The 16,158-nt window shown below is 35.6% G+C and overlaps 3 protein-coding genes across 7 annotated transcripts; all 3 read right to left on the bottom strand.

The window, feature by feature from the left end:
- Positions 1-1,787: 1,787 nt before the first annotated feature.
- On the bottom strand, positions 1,788-7,124 carry LOC140795810 (dehydrogenase FPY6). 2 transcript variants are annotated; one of them, XM_073148597.1, is made up of 13 exons: positions 6,990-7,123; positions 6,297-6,458; positions 6,059-6,199; positions 5,440-5,488; positions 5,176-5,193; positions 4,388-4,503; positions 4,203-4,316; positions 3,535-3,585; positions 2,880-2,968; positions 2,736-2,796; positions 2,544-2,621; positions 2,301-2,411; positions 1,788-2,129 (listed from the first exon to the last, which is right to left on the bottom strand). In XM_073148597.1, exons 2-13 carry the CDS (start codon positions 6,429-6,431, stop codon positions 1,998-2,000), a joined length of 1,095 nt encoding a protein of 364 aa, XP_073004698.1. In that variant the 5' UTR covers positions 6,432-6,458; positions 6,990-7,123; the 3' UTR covers positions 1,788-1,997. The 2 variants fall into 2 exon arrangements, with proteins under 2 accessions (XP_073004698.1, XP_073004699.1); XM_073148598.1 differs by lacking the exon at positions 6,059-6,199 and having other exon boundaries at positions 6,990-7,124.
- Positions 7,125-7,554: 430 nt separating this feature from the next.
- On the bottom strand, positions 7,555-10,417 carry LOC140794666 (rhodanese-like domain-containing protein 9, chloroplastic). Its single transcript, XM_073146791.1, has 7 exons — positions 10,200-10,417; positions 9,510-9,751; positions 9,266-9,416; positions 8,509-8,594; positions 8,321-8,425; positions 8,027-8,195; positions 7,555-7,914 (listed from the first exon to the last, which is right to left on the bottom strand). Exons 1-6 carry the CDS (start codon positions 10,238-10,240, stop codon positions 8,125-8,127), a joined length of 696 nt encoding a protein of 231 aa, XP_073002892.1. The 5' UTR covers positions 10,241-10,417; the 3' UTR covers positions 7,555-7,914; positions 8,027-8,124.
- A 951-nt stretch (positions 10,418-11,368) lies between these two features.
- Positions 11,369-15,020, bottom strand: LOC140795252 (myb family transcription factor RLI1). Of its 4 annotated transcripts, none has more exons than XM_073147719.1 (8): positions 14,920-15,020; positions 13,922-14,193; positions 13,628-13,838; positions 13,459-13,535; positions 13,346-13,385; positions 11,940-11,994; positions 11,786-11,855; positions 11,369-11,693 (listed from the first exon to the last, which is right to left on the bottom strand). In XM_073147719.1, exons 2-8 carry the CDS (start codon positions 14,183-14,185, stop codon positions 11,481-11,483), a joined length of 930 nt encoding a protein of 309 aa, XP_073003820.1. In that variant the 5' UTR covers positions 14,186-14,193; positions 14,920-15,020; the 3' UTR covers positions 11,369-11,480. The 4 variants fall into 4 exon arrangements, with proteins under 4 accessions (XP_073003820.1, XP_073003819.1, XP_073003818.1 ...); XM_073147718.1 differs by lacking the exon at positions 14,920-15,020 and adding an exon at positions 14,269-14,585; XM_073147717.1 differs by having other exon boundaries at positions 13,628-13,790; positions 13,922-14,982.
- Between the last annotated feature and the right edge of the window lie 1,138 nt (positions 15,021-16,158).

Here is a 16,158-nt window from a genome sequence, read left to right as displayed (position 1 = left end):
ATCATCGTTGGTCTCGCTACTTGGAGGGCTGTGATCTATCGGGTAATGCGTACCTCTATACGTTATTATCACGGAATTAAACCACGTCCTAATCCGCTGTGGTGTCGCCATCGCGCGGTGCCACGTCTACCATCGATTTAATGCATTATTATTTCGTTAGGCCGCCGCCGTAGTACAGCCGTCGGATCTTTTTCTATCAGCCGACAAAGGTCATGGATTTAATTTTCCCACCGTTAACTAATGGAATATTTTACTATTTAGTTATCTATTATTAATATAAAAATATTGACCATATTACCCTAAGATATAATTAAATATGTTAGTTTAGATAGGATTTAATATAAATCATGAATCAGTTCATCCAATTCGATTCAGGCATTCAAACAGTCACTTAGTAAGCTTAAATTATATTAGAGATATCTCTTAAGAACAAAAGAAGGTGGTCTTAGTAAATATGTTTATAAAAGGGCAGATGAGTTGTAAACATATCTAAAGGAGTACAATGCTTAGTTGGTTACAGTAGAAGACAAATGTTTTAAATAAGAATTTTTTATGAATCACATCTTATATTTTATCTATTTTATAATTTACACTCTGTTTTAAAAAATTTATAATCCAATCAATCATTTTTTCTTATAATTTTTATTTAGCACCCTGAATTAATTTAAACGGTACTAAAAGAAATATTCTATTATAATATATAAAATAATTTATAAATATAAATTATTTATGTCTTCTTTATTCTTCTTTTCTCTTCCTAAAAAAGAAGAGAATAAAAAAAGGAGAACGAGGAGGAGGAGGAGGAGGGAGATAAAGAAAGGTGGCGACGACGGCTAAGGAAGTAGGTGAGAAAAATGATGAAGGGATATAAAAAATAAGAGAGAATGATGAGAATATTTTAGTAACTTAATTGATGTTAATTAGTAAAAATAATAGTAGAATGTTAAATGAGAATTATAGAGAAAAAAAAGAATTGAATTACAAAATTATCAAAGAAGTATGAATCATAAAAAAGTTAAAATATAGGATATGATTTATAAAAATCTCCGTACATAAAAAAGATCTATGATCTCATTTTATTTATGATGACAATATAGTATGCGATTTCATCCATCAAATCTGCCCCTGCCACAGAGTTTTGGTACTTGGCAGTCATCTAGCATAGTAACGAAGCTTGGCATGATATCATTACACATTGCAAGGGGAAAAATAATATATCTAATTCTGATTTCGTGATATTAATTACATGAGAAATTTTCAAGGAAAGACCTTATCATTAAGGATCATAATCTCACTGATGAAGGACATGATAAAAAGAAAGATATCAACCACAAATACTTCATATAATAATAGAGAAAATGCACCTACATAAAAACACGATTTTTGTTTGAGCTAAATTGTAAATGTGCTATCAGAGCCGTCGAATGCATGTGATTAAAGTATTGGACCATTGGACCGTGACAAAATCTCAACTCCCTGTATAATTGTCCCATCACATATGCTCCATGTGCTATAAAGAGAGTATCCCATTTAATAAAAGACATGATAGGAGGAAGATGCTCATAGAATTAAATAATCCAAGTGCTAATAAGAAAAGTACTAAAAAAAAAACCTACCTCTGATTAGCTTCTGCCAAAGAATATCCTAACTTTTCTTTTTACTACTAAGATGACTTTCACTCCTGTTTTCAACTTATCAACAACACCAACAGCATTAGGGTTAGAATCAGAGGATTTCAGTTTGGACACAGTCAATTATATAGAGCAGGCATGGAATTGCATCTGAAGTTACTTGCAATGTACTGGAAATAGGCCATCTTTCGATTAAACTACAGTCAAAAAGATCAAGAGCTATATCTTGATTGCGTATCATTTAATGAAAAGTCAATTATAGTTACATAGTATAAGTTTTATCTGGACTAATCCATGATATCCATAGAAAAGAATCTAGCTTCACAGAAAAAGAAAGAACAATAAGAATTGTACTCGTTGAATGGTTCAGAATTTTTTCACATTGACTGTGGCTCCTTGGTTAGTGCTTGATTCAAGCATAGCTTCTAAAACAGCAACATCGCGTGCACCCTCAATATAAGAGCTCCGGGGTTCAGCTTTGTGGCCGATTAGCCCATCCTGCATGACAGAAAAGAGAATAGTAGGGCAATCCAATTGTTGGCATAGAATGATGAGATTCTGAGATTGTTCTCTTAGATATTATTAGATGAATCTGGCCTTGTCTTCAAACAACTAAAAGGAAAACAAAACTCGGTCATAGGTCCAAGAAGTACATAAAGGAGAACATACCTTCTTGTTAGCTTGTGAAATGTCCTGAACAAATGCCTTCAATTCTTCATTTACTCCACTGAATGAATAGAAGGTTTTTTCACATTTGCCATCTTCTGCAAAATATAGTACCTGAAATAGCAGCACGAGTCATTTGTGAAAGGTCATACATGGACCACATATTAACAGCAGTCTTATTGTTAAAATTGGTTCAGTGATTTAAATAAGAAATATAAATTCAATGAACACTCTGATCTGCCTTACTGAGTATCCATGCCTCCCATTTTCATTCCCACGTTCTACTTGCACTGTGCCCTTTGACCCATCCACCCGCCAGTATATCTGTGAATGCCAATATAGTGATGAAGGTGTACAAACTTGGCAAATTTTCATGAATAAGGAAGATGGCATGAATTTGTTAATGCTAAGCACTCTGTAAACAGTCAATTAATGCACCTTTGGTGATCTTGAGGAGACTGCCATCAAGAAGACCCCAGCACAACCATTTTCTAGTTGGCTGCAAAACCAGTTCGTTAGAAATGCATAATATATCATTACTTTGACAAATTCGTCTAGTAACTGCATGCTGCGAAAACTTACAAAAGAGCACATAAATTATCGGGTGGAGGCAAAGTCATATCCACATGACGTGAGATAGCTGATACTGTTGCAATCTCACATCCAACAAGCTGTTTAAGACTCAAAAGGTTAGTAGGTTTAATGTAGGAAATAATGCATATTTTAATTTGCTTTCAGACAATTCCTGCGAGTATAACTTTGAGCCAAAATGAATACAGAACTATTATACTTGAGCATTATCAGAACATCAATATAGGTGTTTAATTGAGTTCTAGGTGAATCTCAATGGACTAGAATGATAGACTACCTTTGTCATCTGAACCTTTAAAGTGAAACTAATATTATCCCATATAACCTCGACTAAGTGGTCGTGACCCAACTTAATACAATTTATTGATAGGCAAATAACAATTCTTGCATCATTTCCTTCTGATCAGTTTTGTCTAAGCCTGAAACTGTGCTTCTCCATGCATTTGCAGCAAGAACTATTGCTGTCAGTTTCCTACACTTCTCACCTGTTGATCTGGATCATCTGTGAAATCTACTGCCTAGTGAACTTTCTAGAAGAACTAGAACACCTTCCAAAAGTCTCATATTTTATGCCACCAGCAGAACCATCAGAAAGAGCACACCACCAATAAGGAACACTGAAACTCAAAGCAGCACAATAGCTTACCATTCTCAATCCAGCAATAAAGTGCACCCCCATGTCAAGAATGAAACCTCCCTGCAAGTATAGTCCTTGTGTAAGTTTAAACATATTGAGTCCAAGATGACCCGTAAGGACCATAACAAATGTTCAGCAACCTGATACGACTAGATAAACTTTTGTTAGTAACTGCTTGCAACAGAGACTAGATGTTTTCCTTGTGCAATTTGGTACCTGAGTAAGTGACTCATGGCAGCTACACATAAAAGCAAAAAATAGGTCTTTAATTGATCAAGTAATTTAATGCAACTGCAGCCAAGTATTCTTGTCTCATTTGTGCAGTCATGAAACATTAAGTGTATTATGTGGAAGCACAAGACTAATACAGTTCTACTTCTAATAAACATTGCATGAATTTTGTCCATTTGATGTTTCATGAGATTACTGCCATGTTTGTATTTATGCATTTGGGATAAAATTGATATCACATGCTTCATAGTTGGTTTTCAGGAATTAGTATTACAAAAAATATCTACTTGTGCTAATTTGCAGCAAATCATCCTACCGTCTATGGTGAAAAGAGAGTTACAGATTAAAAAAATCATAGAATTTATTCATTTAATTGCCTACTGCAGTAAAAAAGTAGATAATAGACCAAAACAAATGAACAGAAATTTTCTTAGTTAATTCCTTACAAAAAAATTTCGCCTCCAAGAGCTTGAGAAGTAAGGATTTGAACTGTTCATTGATCCTTCAACAATAACTTGGATATTCATCATATCACCAATATCATTCATCAACTTTCTGGACTGTAAGGAAAACTTTAGGATATACCACATAAAAACAGAGTTCACAATTAACTATACTGGAAAGCAGATACCTCCACAAATGCAGGTTCAAAACGATAATTTTCTGCAACAGCCCAAATTGGCTTGTAGGTAAAAAGGTTAGGAAGGGAACTGTAGCATGACAGTGCTGTTTCTGCCTCAGTAGTAGCTGATGATTCAATAACAAAATTGATTAGTTGCCTGGTTGTGATGGTTGATAACACAAGAAACATATACCTTTTATAACTCTTAGATCTATAGTTTAGAACATCTCAGCGACATCATATGACAATCATAGACTAATCTAGTTACTTCCAATATATAATTTTGCTCCTTGTCCCCTAAATTTGTTCTGTCTGGTAGGAGTGCAGTTGGCACCCAAAGCCCATTATAGGTCACCAATCAGCAAAACCCTGTGCGCACAAGTGAGAAACAGCTAAAGAAGTAGACAACAGGCACCGAAGGCATAAATTTTTGGGTCAACACACCTTATACAGAGAACACAACAGCCTAGTACCCTAAGAAGCTCTTATGGAGCACAAATCATAACCTCCAATGGAAGCAAAGAAACATAGAATAGAAATACACTACTGAAGATTAGCAGCTGCACAAATGAAGAATCAGTTTTATGGTCTGACAGACAAGAATTCAATACAAGATGTTACAAATATTAAATGGAAAAGGGACAGTAAAGAGCTTGCTTTCCTAATTTAACTGTTTATGAGGAGAATTTTATTGAGAGTAAAGTAAGCATATATGTAGAATGATATTGAAAGGGTTGCAACTAATACAACCCAGGTTCTTGTATCCAATTTACAAGAGCGAGCTAGAAGGCACTTACATCCAGCAGCAGGTTTCTCTTCACCATCGTTATCAGCCATGCAGATGATGAAAACAAATTAGAAGCTCATTAACAATAATGAATTTGTAGTGTTTGAGAAAGAAAAAAAAAAGAGAGAGAGAGAGGCATACAAGGAAAACCTATAATTACCATATAAAAAAAACTTTATTCTTTTTGTGAGAATCGGGATGGTATTTATAACCATTTCGTGATAACAAGCAAAGTTTTCATTATCAATATTGACTTCATTTACTTCCTTCTTACCTTGAATAACATGCTTTCCTGCCTGTAGCATCCTTAGGGACATATCAACCTGCAAGTTGGTAGCAACCTAGTTTCAGAACTATGAATTTGCTAGCAGTTGGAAAACTGCCATATTGAGATAAAGGAAATTACATTATTGCGTTGAAGAGCAGTGAAATGAAAGGGAGAACTGGAGAATAACCATGAACTTCTAACAAATCCCAAAAGTACAAAGGATACAACGACACAAGATATAGTTATCTCTGAACTTAACCTTCTTTTACTAGGGTTTCTCTAATATAGATGGAATATTAGAAGAAACTTACATGGTTGAGGAACTAAAGCACATTTAGAGTGGAATGCAAGACCACATATCATGAAGACTTCCTTATCCGTGACGGTCAGTAAGGCTTAAACATTGAATGTCTCTTTTTCTAAACAATTTCTTGCATGGGCAAGAAAGGCATAAAAGAGATTTCTGGTGATGGAGGGATAAATGGAAGATGATCAAACTAAATAGAGTCCCTTCTAGTGAGCTACATCTAAATATAGTTAACAAATTGGTAGAAAACCTACAGCAGAGGAATTATGGAAGCATACAAGTGCACAGCTACTCAAAAATGAATTCAGATTCTCAAACCTGTACTTGCCCAGCAAGAACAATTGCAACTCCATCAATGGAACTATCTTTAATTATATCTTCTAGCCCTGAATCACCCCATTTAGTTTCTACGTTAGGTGCAAAATCTTGTGCAAGTTCTACAGCGGCTTTTGCAGACTCCTAGAAAGGACACAATATAACATAAAGTGACTTAACTTGTCATGTCTTCAATCAACTACTGCAAATTAAGAAAACGCATTCACAAAAAATCATATACCTCAGTGCGGCTCCAGATTGCTTTTACAACCACAATATCAGCAATCTCTCTTAACCGAGGAATATATTGTGTTCGGACAAAGATTCCTGCACCAATTATTGCAATTGTGGGGAGCACCGAATCTGAAGCAGCCATATTTCCTCAAATTTGATATCAACACACCTATTAAAATTTGCAAATATTATACAACTACAAAATGATAAACTTCTAGTAAATTTCACATAGAAAAGAAAACTTAATAGTGCCTAACACAGCTATTCAAAGACAAAATCCAACCAATTTTCTTTTAGAAAGTGATACCTTGAGTGCAGGAATTATACAGCAATAGGCTCAAAACATAATCCCCTTGTTTTACACCCCAAAAAAAAAGGATTTTTAATCGTATTATCCAAAGAGAACAGACATTAACTAACAAAAGTCCATTGTCAAAAAGGAAACATCGTTAACGCACTTCGATCAGATAAGTATCGAGAGGAACTAGATTAAATTACGAACAGTTTGAATCTCATTAAATGCTTAACGAAGATATAACTAAGCATTACTAAGGAACGAAAAGATGCATCAAATCCGACCATTTCTTGAACTTGAAAAGACTGCGTAGATTGCGGATCGAGGAGAAAAGCTACGAAAAATCCGAAAACCCCAGCAGATAACACCCGAAATGCGGCTAAGGAGAGGGCAATCGAATCTAACCTTTGCAAGGAAATGGCGAGATTTTTCTCCAACTCTTGCCAAGAAGAGATCTCGCATGACGGCATGGGCCGCCTACCCATCAAGAACAGATCTGTACGGATGCTTACGTCATACGGTAAAACTGAAGTCGGCAGTGTGTTTGTGTCTCGTCACCGTAAACAGTTAGTTGATTACCGGCTACGAGTAAGTCGTCTAGAACGACGCCGGATTTAGAGTAAGCAAGGCCAAAAACGGCAAATGGTCTTAGGGATAGTTACTTCTAATTATTCTTAATAAAATCTGTCAAATAATTCTTTCTTTTATTGTCTATTTAATTTTTTTTATTACGAACCAGTAGGTGATTAATGTTAGATGCTCAGAGAACTGTTTTATATTTGTTTAGATAAAAGAAAGGGAGATAAGAGGGTAAATAATTATTTGACATTTTATGTAGGAGGGTGAGGGGACCTATGGGTCTAGGTGTAATTAACCCATAACTTTAAGACTAATTAAGGGCATAACTGCATCAATCCTAAGTTTGGGATTGGTACAAGTAGCAAATTTACATGAAGAACAGAAGATAATGTGATCAAACCAATTAGATGCATCTATTCTAATAAAAGATGGATCTGTTCAGCATTAGCTAAATAATAGTACAACCCAAGAAGAAACAATATAACATGAGGATTACAGATTACTCTCTGTCATCATATGCTAATGGAAGTTCGAATTAATGGAGAAGAACAAGTAGACATTCAAAGACATAATCAAAGGAGAGAAAATAAAACAAGTGTAGATTTAAGCCGATACAAGTATGGTGATGTTGTCTTTTCTCTAAGCAAGGCATGCTTTACTCAATTAGGCTCTGCCAAGATATAGACCTAAATTTTGATTACTCTTCGTGGATCCTCGTAGGCCCATAAAAGATCTCAGTCACATCTTCAACCTGCAGCAAATAGAAAATTATGCATCCTTGTTAGTATTCATCTATTGATATATAAAATTATTCTCATTATGTCCAAAGATATGTATCCAACTCAGTTAAGTATGTCCTGTACCTGAAAGACAACCACTGTTCTTCCAATAATAGGTTTCACCGTAGAATCACAGACAACAATTTGTGTGAGGATGCAGTACAATAATGAACTCTTGAGTGTTAACTTGCGGGGCTCATCTGAAGTAGCTTCTCGGCTTGGTCAGGGAAAAAAGTTATGAAAAGATAGGCACCTGCAGATGAATGTCAAGGAAGAAGATGGAGGCCAAAAAATTAACTTTCTTCATCAACAGTAGAAATAGAAAAATGTTGAAGATTTTGATTCTATTAAAGAAAATTTGCCAAATAGACATCTTACATATCAAGACTGTCCCAAGTACAGCTGAAATCTTCCCTTGGACAGTCACAAGACCAGCCTTGCCGGCATTTTGCAGTTCAGTTTTCCCCTCAGATTCAAATGTACCTGTATACATGAAGAATTACCAACAATGAATTCAGATATTATTTTACTATTAGAAGAGGAACTTATTGTCAGGGAAGAATTGCCTGGTTTGAGTGACTGAAGACCAGAAGCAATGCATGATACATTTTGGAACCCTTCTTTCTCTAGCTTATTAGCAGCTGCAGTAGACCTTCAGCATCAGGTAACCACATTAAGAGTTTTAAGAAATTAGTTCATCTAAAGAGGAAGATTCTCTAAAGATGAGCCTTCTCTCTGAAGTCAGAGCAAAGAAGAATGTAAGCGAGATTCTTTTATAGCTAATTCATGTGTCTGACTTTGAGGACTAGATTTGCAACAGGAGGTTTAAGTGTAACATGATAACACATTCTGTGAGCACTTTTACTGCATATGTGAATCAAGGACGTTATGAGAAAATGAAAGAAGAATGAAAAAAAGAACGATTGACAGATTCTACTTATTCATATGAAAACTTCTTCCAAAAGTAGTTTTGAGTATTGCACTGCAATGTGCTGTTTGAAAAGCAGAACATGTCAGACAGGCCATGCTGAAGGTTGGCTTGTTATGCAGTTAAGCGAAGCTCAAACCGTATCATCTAATTTCAAGATGAAATATACTACTAGAGTACCACTTACTGTGAAAGGCAATTGAGCATCCACCACATGAATCATATGGAACATCAGCAGGAATAGATAAGTCATAAATTAGGAAAAGATAAGAAAATGCAGCAGAACTGTGTTCAAGAAATATTACTATACTAAGATAACAAACTAAAGTTATTCAGAATGTTCAGTACCAAAAAGGACAAAGGAAGTAGGTAGACTCATCGATAGACTAACTAACCTAAGTCCTTCCTGGCAAACAACCAACAATTTGCTGCCTGTAGAGAACTTCTCCTTTATAGATTTAATAAAATCTGGGTTGGGTTTGGTAAATGCTATCCCAAAAAACAATCCGGAGAAGTTGTTGTGGACAGTTCGCTTCACAATTGTGCCTGCACATTGCGAACAACCATTTAGAAAGAAATGTTCGATATCAAGCTTGGGCCCAAGTACAGAATTTTCCAAAAGAAACAACAATATGTTACTTATATCGTTGTCATTGTTCTCCACAAAGAGAGGTGCATGGTAACATGACTTTATGTGTGCCCTTTCATACTGCGTTTTGTCTCGAACATCCAACACGGTGTAACCCTCTTCAACAACAAGCCTTTTTGCTTCCTCTCCATTCACGAAATCTACTTCAGCTCTGATCACGGCAATTTTCTTGTGATGTAATTTACCATTAGCAACTTTCAGTGGGTTGACTCTAAAAGCTGCCCAGGTACTTCTGAAAGCGATAAAAAAACAAAAGGCTACAATTATCATAACAATTTGGAAATCATTTATCACAATTGAAAGTACAGGTAGTAGTACTTCTCTCAACCAATTAAGCTCAATTCCTTATGAAGTGATTGCTTAAAAAGTATAGACCATCATTATCAATTCAAGAGTAGGTTAATATGAGAGTTCTTCTCATTGTTTTCCAGTAGATAGAGTTCAAATTTGTAAAAAAATCTCACTTAAACAATTCATAATGTAGGAAACTTTAGGGACTTTTGCATCTCTTCTAGCATAAAGGGACCAAAATCTTGACGATTTCAACAGTTATGGCTCTGCAGTCCTAGAAGTTTCATTTATGATTCTAATGCTTCCTAGTAGCAAATCGAGGTGATACTATAACGAAAAGAGATGAAAATTTTGCCGTCCTTTTTTCCCGTTAAATTGCAGGAGATTACCTTGGGGGAGATGAGGCTGTGCAGAATCCAAGAACCGCCATTTTGGGAGCTAAGAAAGAGCAAGAAGTTGGGTTAGGGTTAGGGTTTGGTTGTGAGATGAGATGCCGGTAACCGTAGGAAGATCGGAAGTGGGCCGCGGGAAATCGCGCCAGCCAATGGGGCCGCTCCACGTGCGAAGAACGTCCGGAACGGGAAGCGAATCGATTCCGAACTGGATGAGAACAACAGGACAGGAATCGGAATCTTCCGGGCTAAGGGCGTTTCGGTAATTTACTATTAGAATGACTACATAAGACCCTGAATTATTTCTCATTTTCACATGCACTCCCTCCCATTCTACTATCACTTTGCTCTTCTTTTTTTTAATCCCTAGGAAGCAACGTATCATTTTTTTAATAAAAAAATTACGAATACAAAAGTTATATATCACGATGTTACGTATTTTATTCAATTAATTTTACAATTTTTAGACATTAAATAATTATATTTTGAGTATTCTTTCGAAAATGTGAAGAACTAAAATTTCGTAGTTTAAATACGAAATTTGTCTTTACTTAATTCTAATTCTACGTGATTTTGGACATAATCTCTTATATATTTAACCATTAAAATTTATATAAAAATAAATAATAATAATAATAATTCAGAGTTATATTTTTTATTATTTAACTAATCCTAATTTTATCACAACTATCTCATATTTGTTTTATTAATTAAAGAGTGACTAGAGACTTATATAGAAAAAAAAAAGATAGAAAAATGAGCATTAGAAGAAGAAGATAAAGAAAAAGAATTAACTACAGCATATAAAGTAGAAGATGAAGAAAAAGAATTAGCTACAGTATATAAAGTAGAAGATGAAGAAGATAAATATGGAGTCATTTCTCTCTCTTATAGTGTAAAAAACCTCGAGTGCGGAAAGCAAAAGATGACCCAACCTCGCAAAATCAAAAACCAAATAGATTTTCGATGATTTTCGATACAAATAAGCAGCACATCATTTTTTTAATTAAAAAAAACTACTTAGAAACGGGAACCATTTAAGGGATCTAGATGTAATTATACCTTTTATATTCTGTATTTCTGAAAATTGCGAATTTTACTTGAGGTCCGAAATTTTTTCAAATTACACCCATCTACAAAACATAATTTCAAGAATGGGACAGTGATCAGCTAAAGGAGACGCTTTGCATTGCACTCCATTTGATTTGTTAGCAATAGAACCAATAGAGATAATCCAAGAGTTCACATCTAGTCTTCTATGTCACGAAACATCAAACCTTAACTAATCTTCGACGGGAACTTGGTGTCGTCGCAACCAATTTCGACGTCTAATATTGGAATATCATCAAGATTTAGCTGCTGTTCGTCTGGTAAGAGGATGTTTGAGTTCTCAGGTTCAAATAAGCTCCCGCTTGTCTTAAGGTGTTGTTCAAACATTTGCTGAAGCTTTTTCCCTTGTGCTTCTATCCTTAACTGCAGATTTCTTTGTATCTGAACATTAAACAGAAGGAGTTGAATCATCGCATCATTGGCAAAGAAGACGCCTTTGAGTGTTGATCGTATAATTAGGTTGAGAATTATACCTCTAGCTGCTCGTGAAGACGCCTTTGGACATCTAGTTGAATCTGCAGAGCTTCTGTAATATGCATGCCACTGCAGGAAGACAACCAATTATATAGAAAAAAAATAAACTTTTATGTTAGCTAATCTACAAGAAGTGGGATAAGTAAGAGATACTTTTTCGAATCAAGGTGTTGCATGTCATTGGTAGGGACTCTTTTCTCTAATCTGCCTGTAATGTCAAGAAATAATCAACTGGGATGAGAATAATTCACAGAAATCCTTTACTGAAATTAATTCTCAATGAAATATTGCATGTATGAAAACTAAGCAGAAGAGAAAAAAAAAAATTGAAAAGCATTTAAATGTTTTCGTCTGTTCCTAGTTCAAGCTTTCCTAGACATTGCAGAACTAGTTCTTACTCTTATTTTGCTTGTTCACATGCCTATCGTATCCTACTAGTTGCATCTCTTGCAACATTACCGTAGACCGTCTTGTAATATAAAACTGCAATGGTGAGAAAGCAGCATTGCACTTATCTAGTAGATAATAATTCTTCATATACAATGTAAGAAAAAAAAATGTTTAGCATGTCTAATTATTTGATATCAATACGAGGATAGTTTTACCTGTTTCGATATAAAAGAACTAATGTCGTAGTGCTCCTCTACCTTCTCAAAAATCAGAATTCCAGAGTAAACTACGAGGGAAATCAGGAAATAGAATTGGAGAATATATTAAAATTATTTAGCTCTAATTTGCTTTTCTTGGTAGGAACATAAAGAAAGGCCTTAGTTCAGTAGGATGTGCAGGCTGATACCTGAAAAAAAGAATATAAGAGCTGTTTCTGAATTTTCTATTTTGATCGAAACCTTATGTTTAAGCGTGCAGATTTGACTAATCCACTACCAAAATTTGTCATAAATCTGAAGGATTCAATGCGTAAAATGTACCCAGGATTGGGTACCTGTTACTATAGATTATAAGGTTATCATGTACAACAAACAACATTGGCAAGAGTAGAAGACTTCTACTCAGCATTTATAGACTTCTACTAGAAGTCTATCATGGATTCTCCGGTTGTTGACAGATCCCATGGAATCATATACTCAGTAATTATGATATGACCATGAGAAGACCAGTGTCTTGCTCTTGTTTCTTACCACTGCAGTTAAGTGCATATACAAGAATGCTTTTGACAAAGAACTCATTTATTTCATATTTAAATCCAAAATGCACCACTTTATATTGAAAAGAGCGATAAATGTATCTAGTAGTGCATAAGTATTATTGTGCTTCAGTAATTTTGCATAAAAGGTGATAGGGTCAAACTCTGCAGCACTCAATGCAATTGGCACAGTTGATTTCCTACTTCCCTCAGAATGTTAACATACCGAAGAGTTTTATCAATAACATGATGCAAACGATTTGCAGTATCAACATCAATAGATGAACAATCCTGCAAACAATTTGCAGGATCTTTTATCTGGCAATCTTTTAAGGAATAGATACTCTGCAATTAAGCTTAGAATGCATTTCAAGACTTGGAACTATTTTCAGAGCAAGATGAAAAATTATATTACCTTCACTTGACTCTGGCATGTACTTCGCAATACGATACTTCTGCAACCCATAAAAGCAGCTAGATTAGTCCTCAAGTGGAATAATCATGCCAAAAGTATTCCAATTGATATACCTGCAAATGGCTCTTGATGTGGTATATGGTAAGACCATCTGAATTCATCAGCTTTAGAATTCCTTTTGGAGTTGCCTCTGTAAACCAGTAGCTAACTTGTGTTTAACCTCGACAGGAAAAAAAAAATCAAATCATAATCATTTCAGACATTCAGATGCATGATACTTACTCTCTGCACCACCGAGGTGATTTACGCATTCCACAAACTGCTCGTGGAGATCCGGAGTCCACCTGATCCTTGTTTTATTGGGCACTAGTGAACCAGATGAAGCACCAGTAGGAGTAAGGGGGACACACACTGGAGTCATGGCTAATTTTTTCTCCTTGTGAAACTGAAAATTTTCATTTTCCACCAAAGAGTGCAGTGGATCACATCCAACCTTTTGCAAATTAATTAGCAAGAAATAAATAGATAATTCCATTAATCAGAAGACAAATCAATGAAGGAAATCGAGGTGCTTACATAAGGATCACGAACACATTGCCACGACCCCAACAGACTTGACATAAAGGCAGAATCCTGGCCTGCTTCCTTGCTTTGAGGAAATGATCGAAGCTCATTCCGATGAGCATCTCCAAAATTTCTAGGTTCTAGTCTTTCTCTTGAAAGATCATAAGCTTTCAATGAGTTATCGTATAAGTATGAATCACTTGACCTATTGAATTTTGTTTGAGAAGAGCTCCACGGGATTGCACCTAGTTGGTATTCAACCTGAGGAATTCCCATCAACCATTCTGCGGCATAAAAGGCAGAAGATGATGACCCAACACAGTCTATAGCATTACCACACAATTCAGTAGGCATGAGACCTCTTTCCTTGGAGGACAAGAATGAATTAGAGTAGTTTGGGCAATACTTTGGAGGAATCCCTGCAGTCTGCACCTGCCTAGAGCTGAATGTTTCGCACGAAAGCTTCTGAAGTTTTAAGGAAGAATCATCTAATGATTCATAGTTATGATCATGGAATCCAACCTTCCTAGTGTTCATTGAAGTAACCTTGGGCTCCTTAATACTAAACCTACAAGCAGCAATGAACTTCCAAGAACCAAGTTCTTATACTACAAAGCTTTCAGCAACTTCAGAAAGAAGAGGACTCATGCATCTACTTTTTGCAGGAAGGCAAGCAGCCGACGCTTCTGCAAAGAATTCTAAGCTTCTAGTGTGCCTTATATTCCAAAAACCTTCGCACACAAGATGAGAATAATAGAAGTTTTACTTGTTCCTAAGATGGATAGAGCCAAAACTTGCAAATAGTTGGAAGAATCTCTAAGCATGAGGTGAGTACTAGAACAGAAAAGGAGAGAGGTGGAAATTAAAAAAAAAAAAAACATGGTGGTACTTGGCTGAGGACTTGCTATCCAACTTGCAGAGTAATGAAGAATGAAACATTGCCTTCAGGGAGCTGCAAGGCTTCAGTTTTAATTAGAAACATGCAGGTGATAAGATCCAAGTATGCCAACCAGATCAGAAGAGAAGTAGGTGGAAAAAAGAGCTTCTTTGGTGCTTTCACCAAGTTGAAGTGCACCTTCCTTTTGGTTCTGCATCCAGTTATAATGAAGACAAAAACAATGTAGATAATGACTTCCATGTTATAAAAGAGGCTGCTTCCAGTTCTCAGGATGAGAATGAGATTATTTTTTTTTTATTATTATTATTCCATTCAAACATGTAGAGAAAATTTACATGCCTAATTGTTTATATTTGATATCTTATTTTTCTACAACTGTGTCATTCTATGCAATAATATCTTTTGAAAAAGTATCATTTGATAAAATGGGGGCTTTAGCCTTAGGTCACTGAAATCCTACCAAGGAGCAAAAATCATGGAATCTCCCTTGCAGACAAAGACAATTAGACTTCTAAATCAACCAATGCAAAATGATGTAGAGTCAAATGATAGGTAATACCCTCCTCATGTTGAAATTAGTAAGAGCCTCCTACACTCACTTAAGATATCTTTTCATTGACACCCAAATTTACCCACATCTGAGGTTTGATGTGGAGACTAATCCACTAGTTTCACTATTCTAAAATAGGAAGATAAATTCTAGGGTTTTGACACATTCCTCCTTGCATACTCTAATTTTATCCTTGCTGCTCAAATGCGTGCGTGCACTCGCGCGGGCGCACACACACACACGCATATATATATATATATATAATCATAAAATATTAATATGATACATTCTAAAACTCCGAATCCGAATCCGAACCAAAATTATTAGACATTTGCCTTTGGATTCTTAAGAACATGAACCACTCTCTCCTGCATAACTCTAGCCAACAGTCTCTAGACTCTGCCCTAGAGACTAGAGTTGGGTGAAGATTTCAATATACATGTGCTTGGATGATGATGACATAAAAGGACAAGTGTTGGGATAAATAAATGTGGGAACCACCATCACCAAACTTGTCACTTGTACATAATCTTGGGGATCCACTTAGCAGAGGAAGATTGTCACCTTGATGAGCACACTTGCTCTCAAAAGTTAACTTCAGATCACAATCTCATAGCTTGGGACCTCTTGCATGCCCAAAGATTCTCTTTGGGATTGAGATGGGAATATTAGATAAGATTGGAGGAAATACTTCGTTTAGAACCTTCAATAGTACTACCACAAGAAATAGTGGTAAACTGGTGATAGATCCAAAGATAGAAGGGATTGTTTTCTGATTATTATTTTTTCAGCTTCAATTAT

The sequence above is a fragment of the Typha latifolia genome, chromosome 9 (genome assembly GCF_019914945.1).
Source record: "Typha latifolia isolate L0001 chromosome 9, TyphaL0001v2, whole genome shotgun sequence".
Taxonomy (NCBI): domain Eukaryota; kingdom Viridiplantae; phylum Streptophyta; class Magnoliopsida; order Poales; family Typhaceae; genus Typha; species Typha latifolia.
This window is presented reverse-complemented; position numbering and strand designations above follow the sequence as displayed.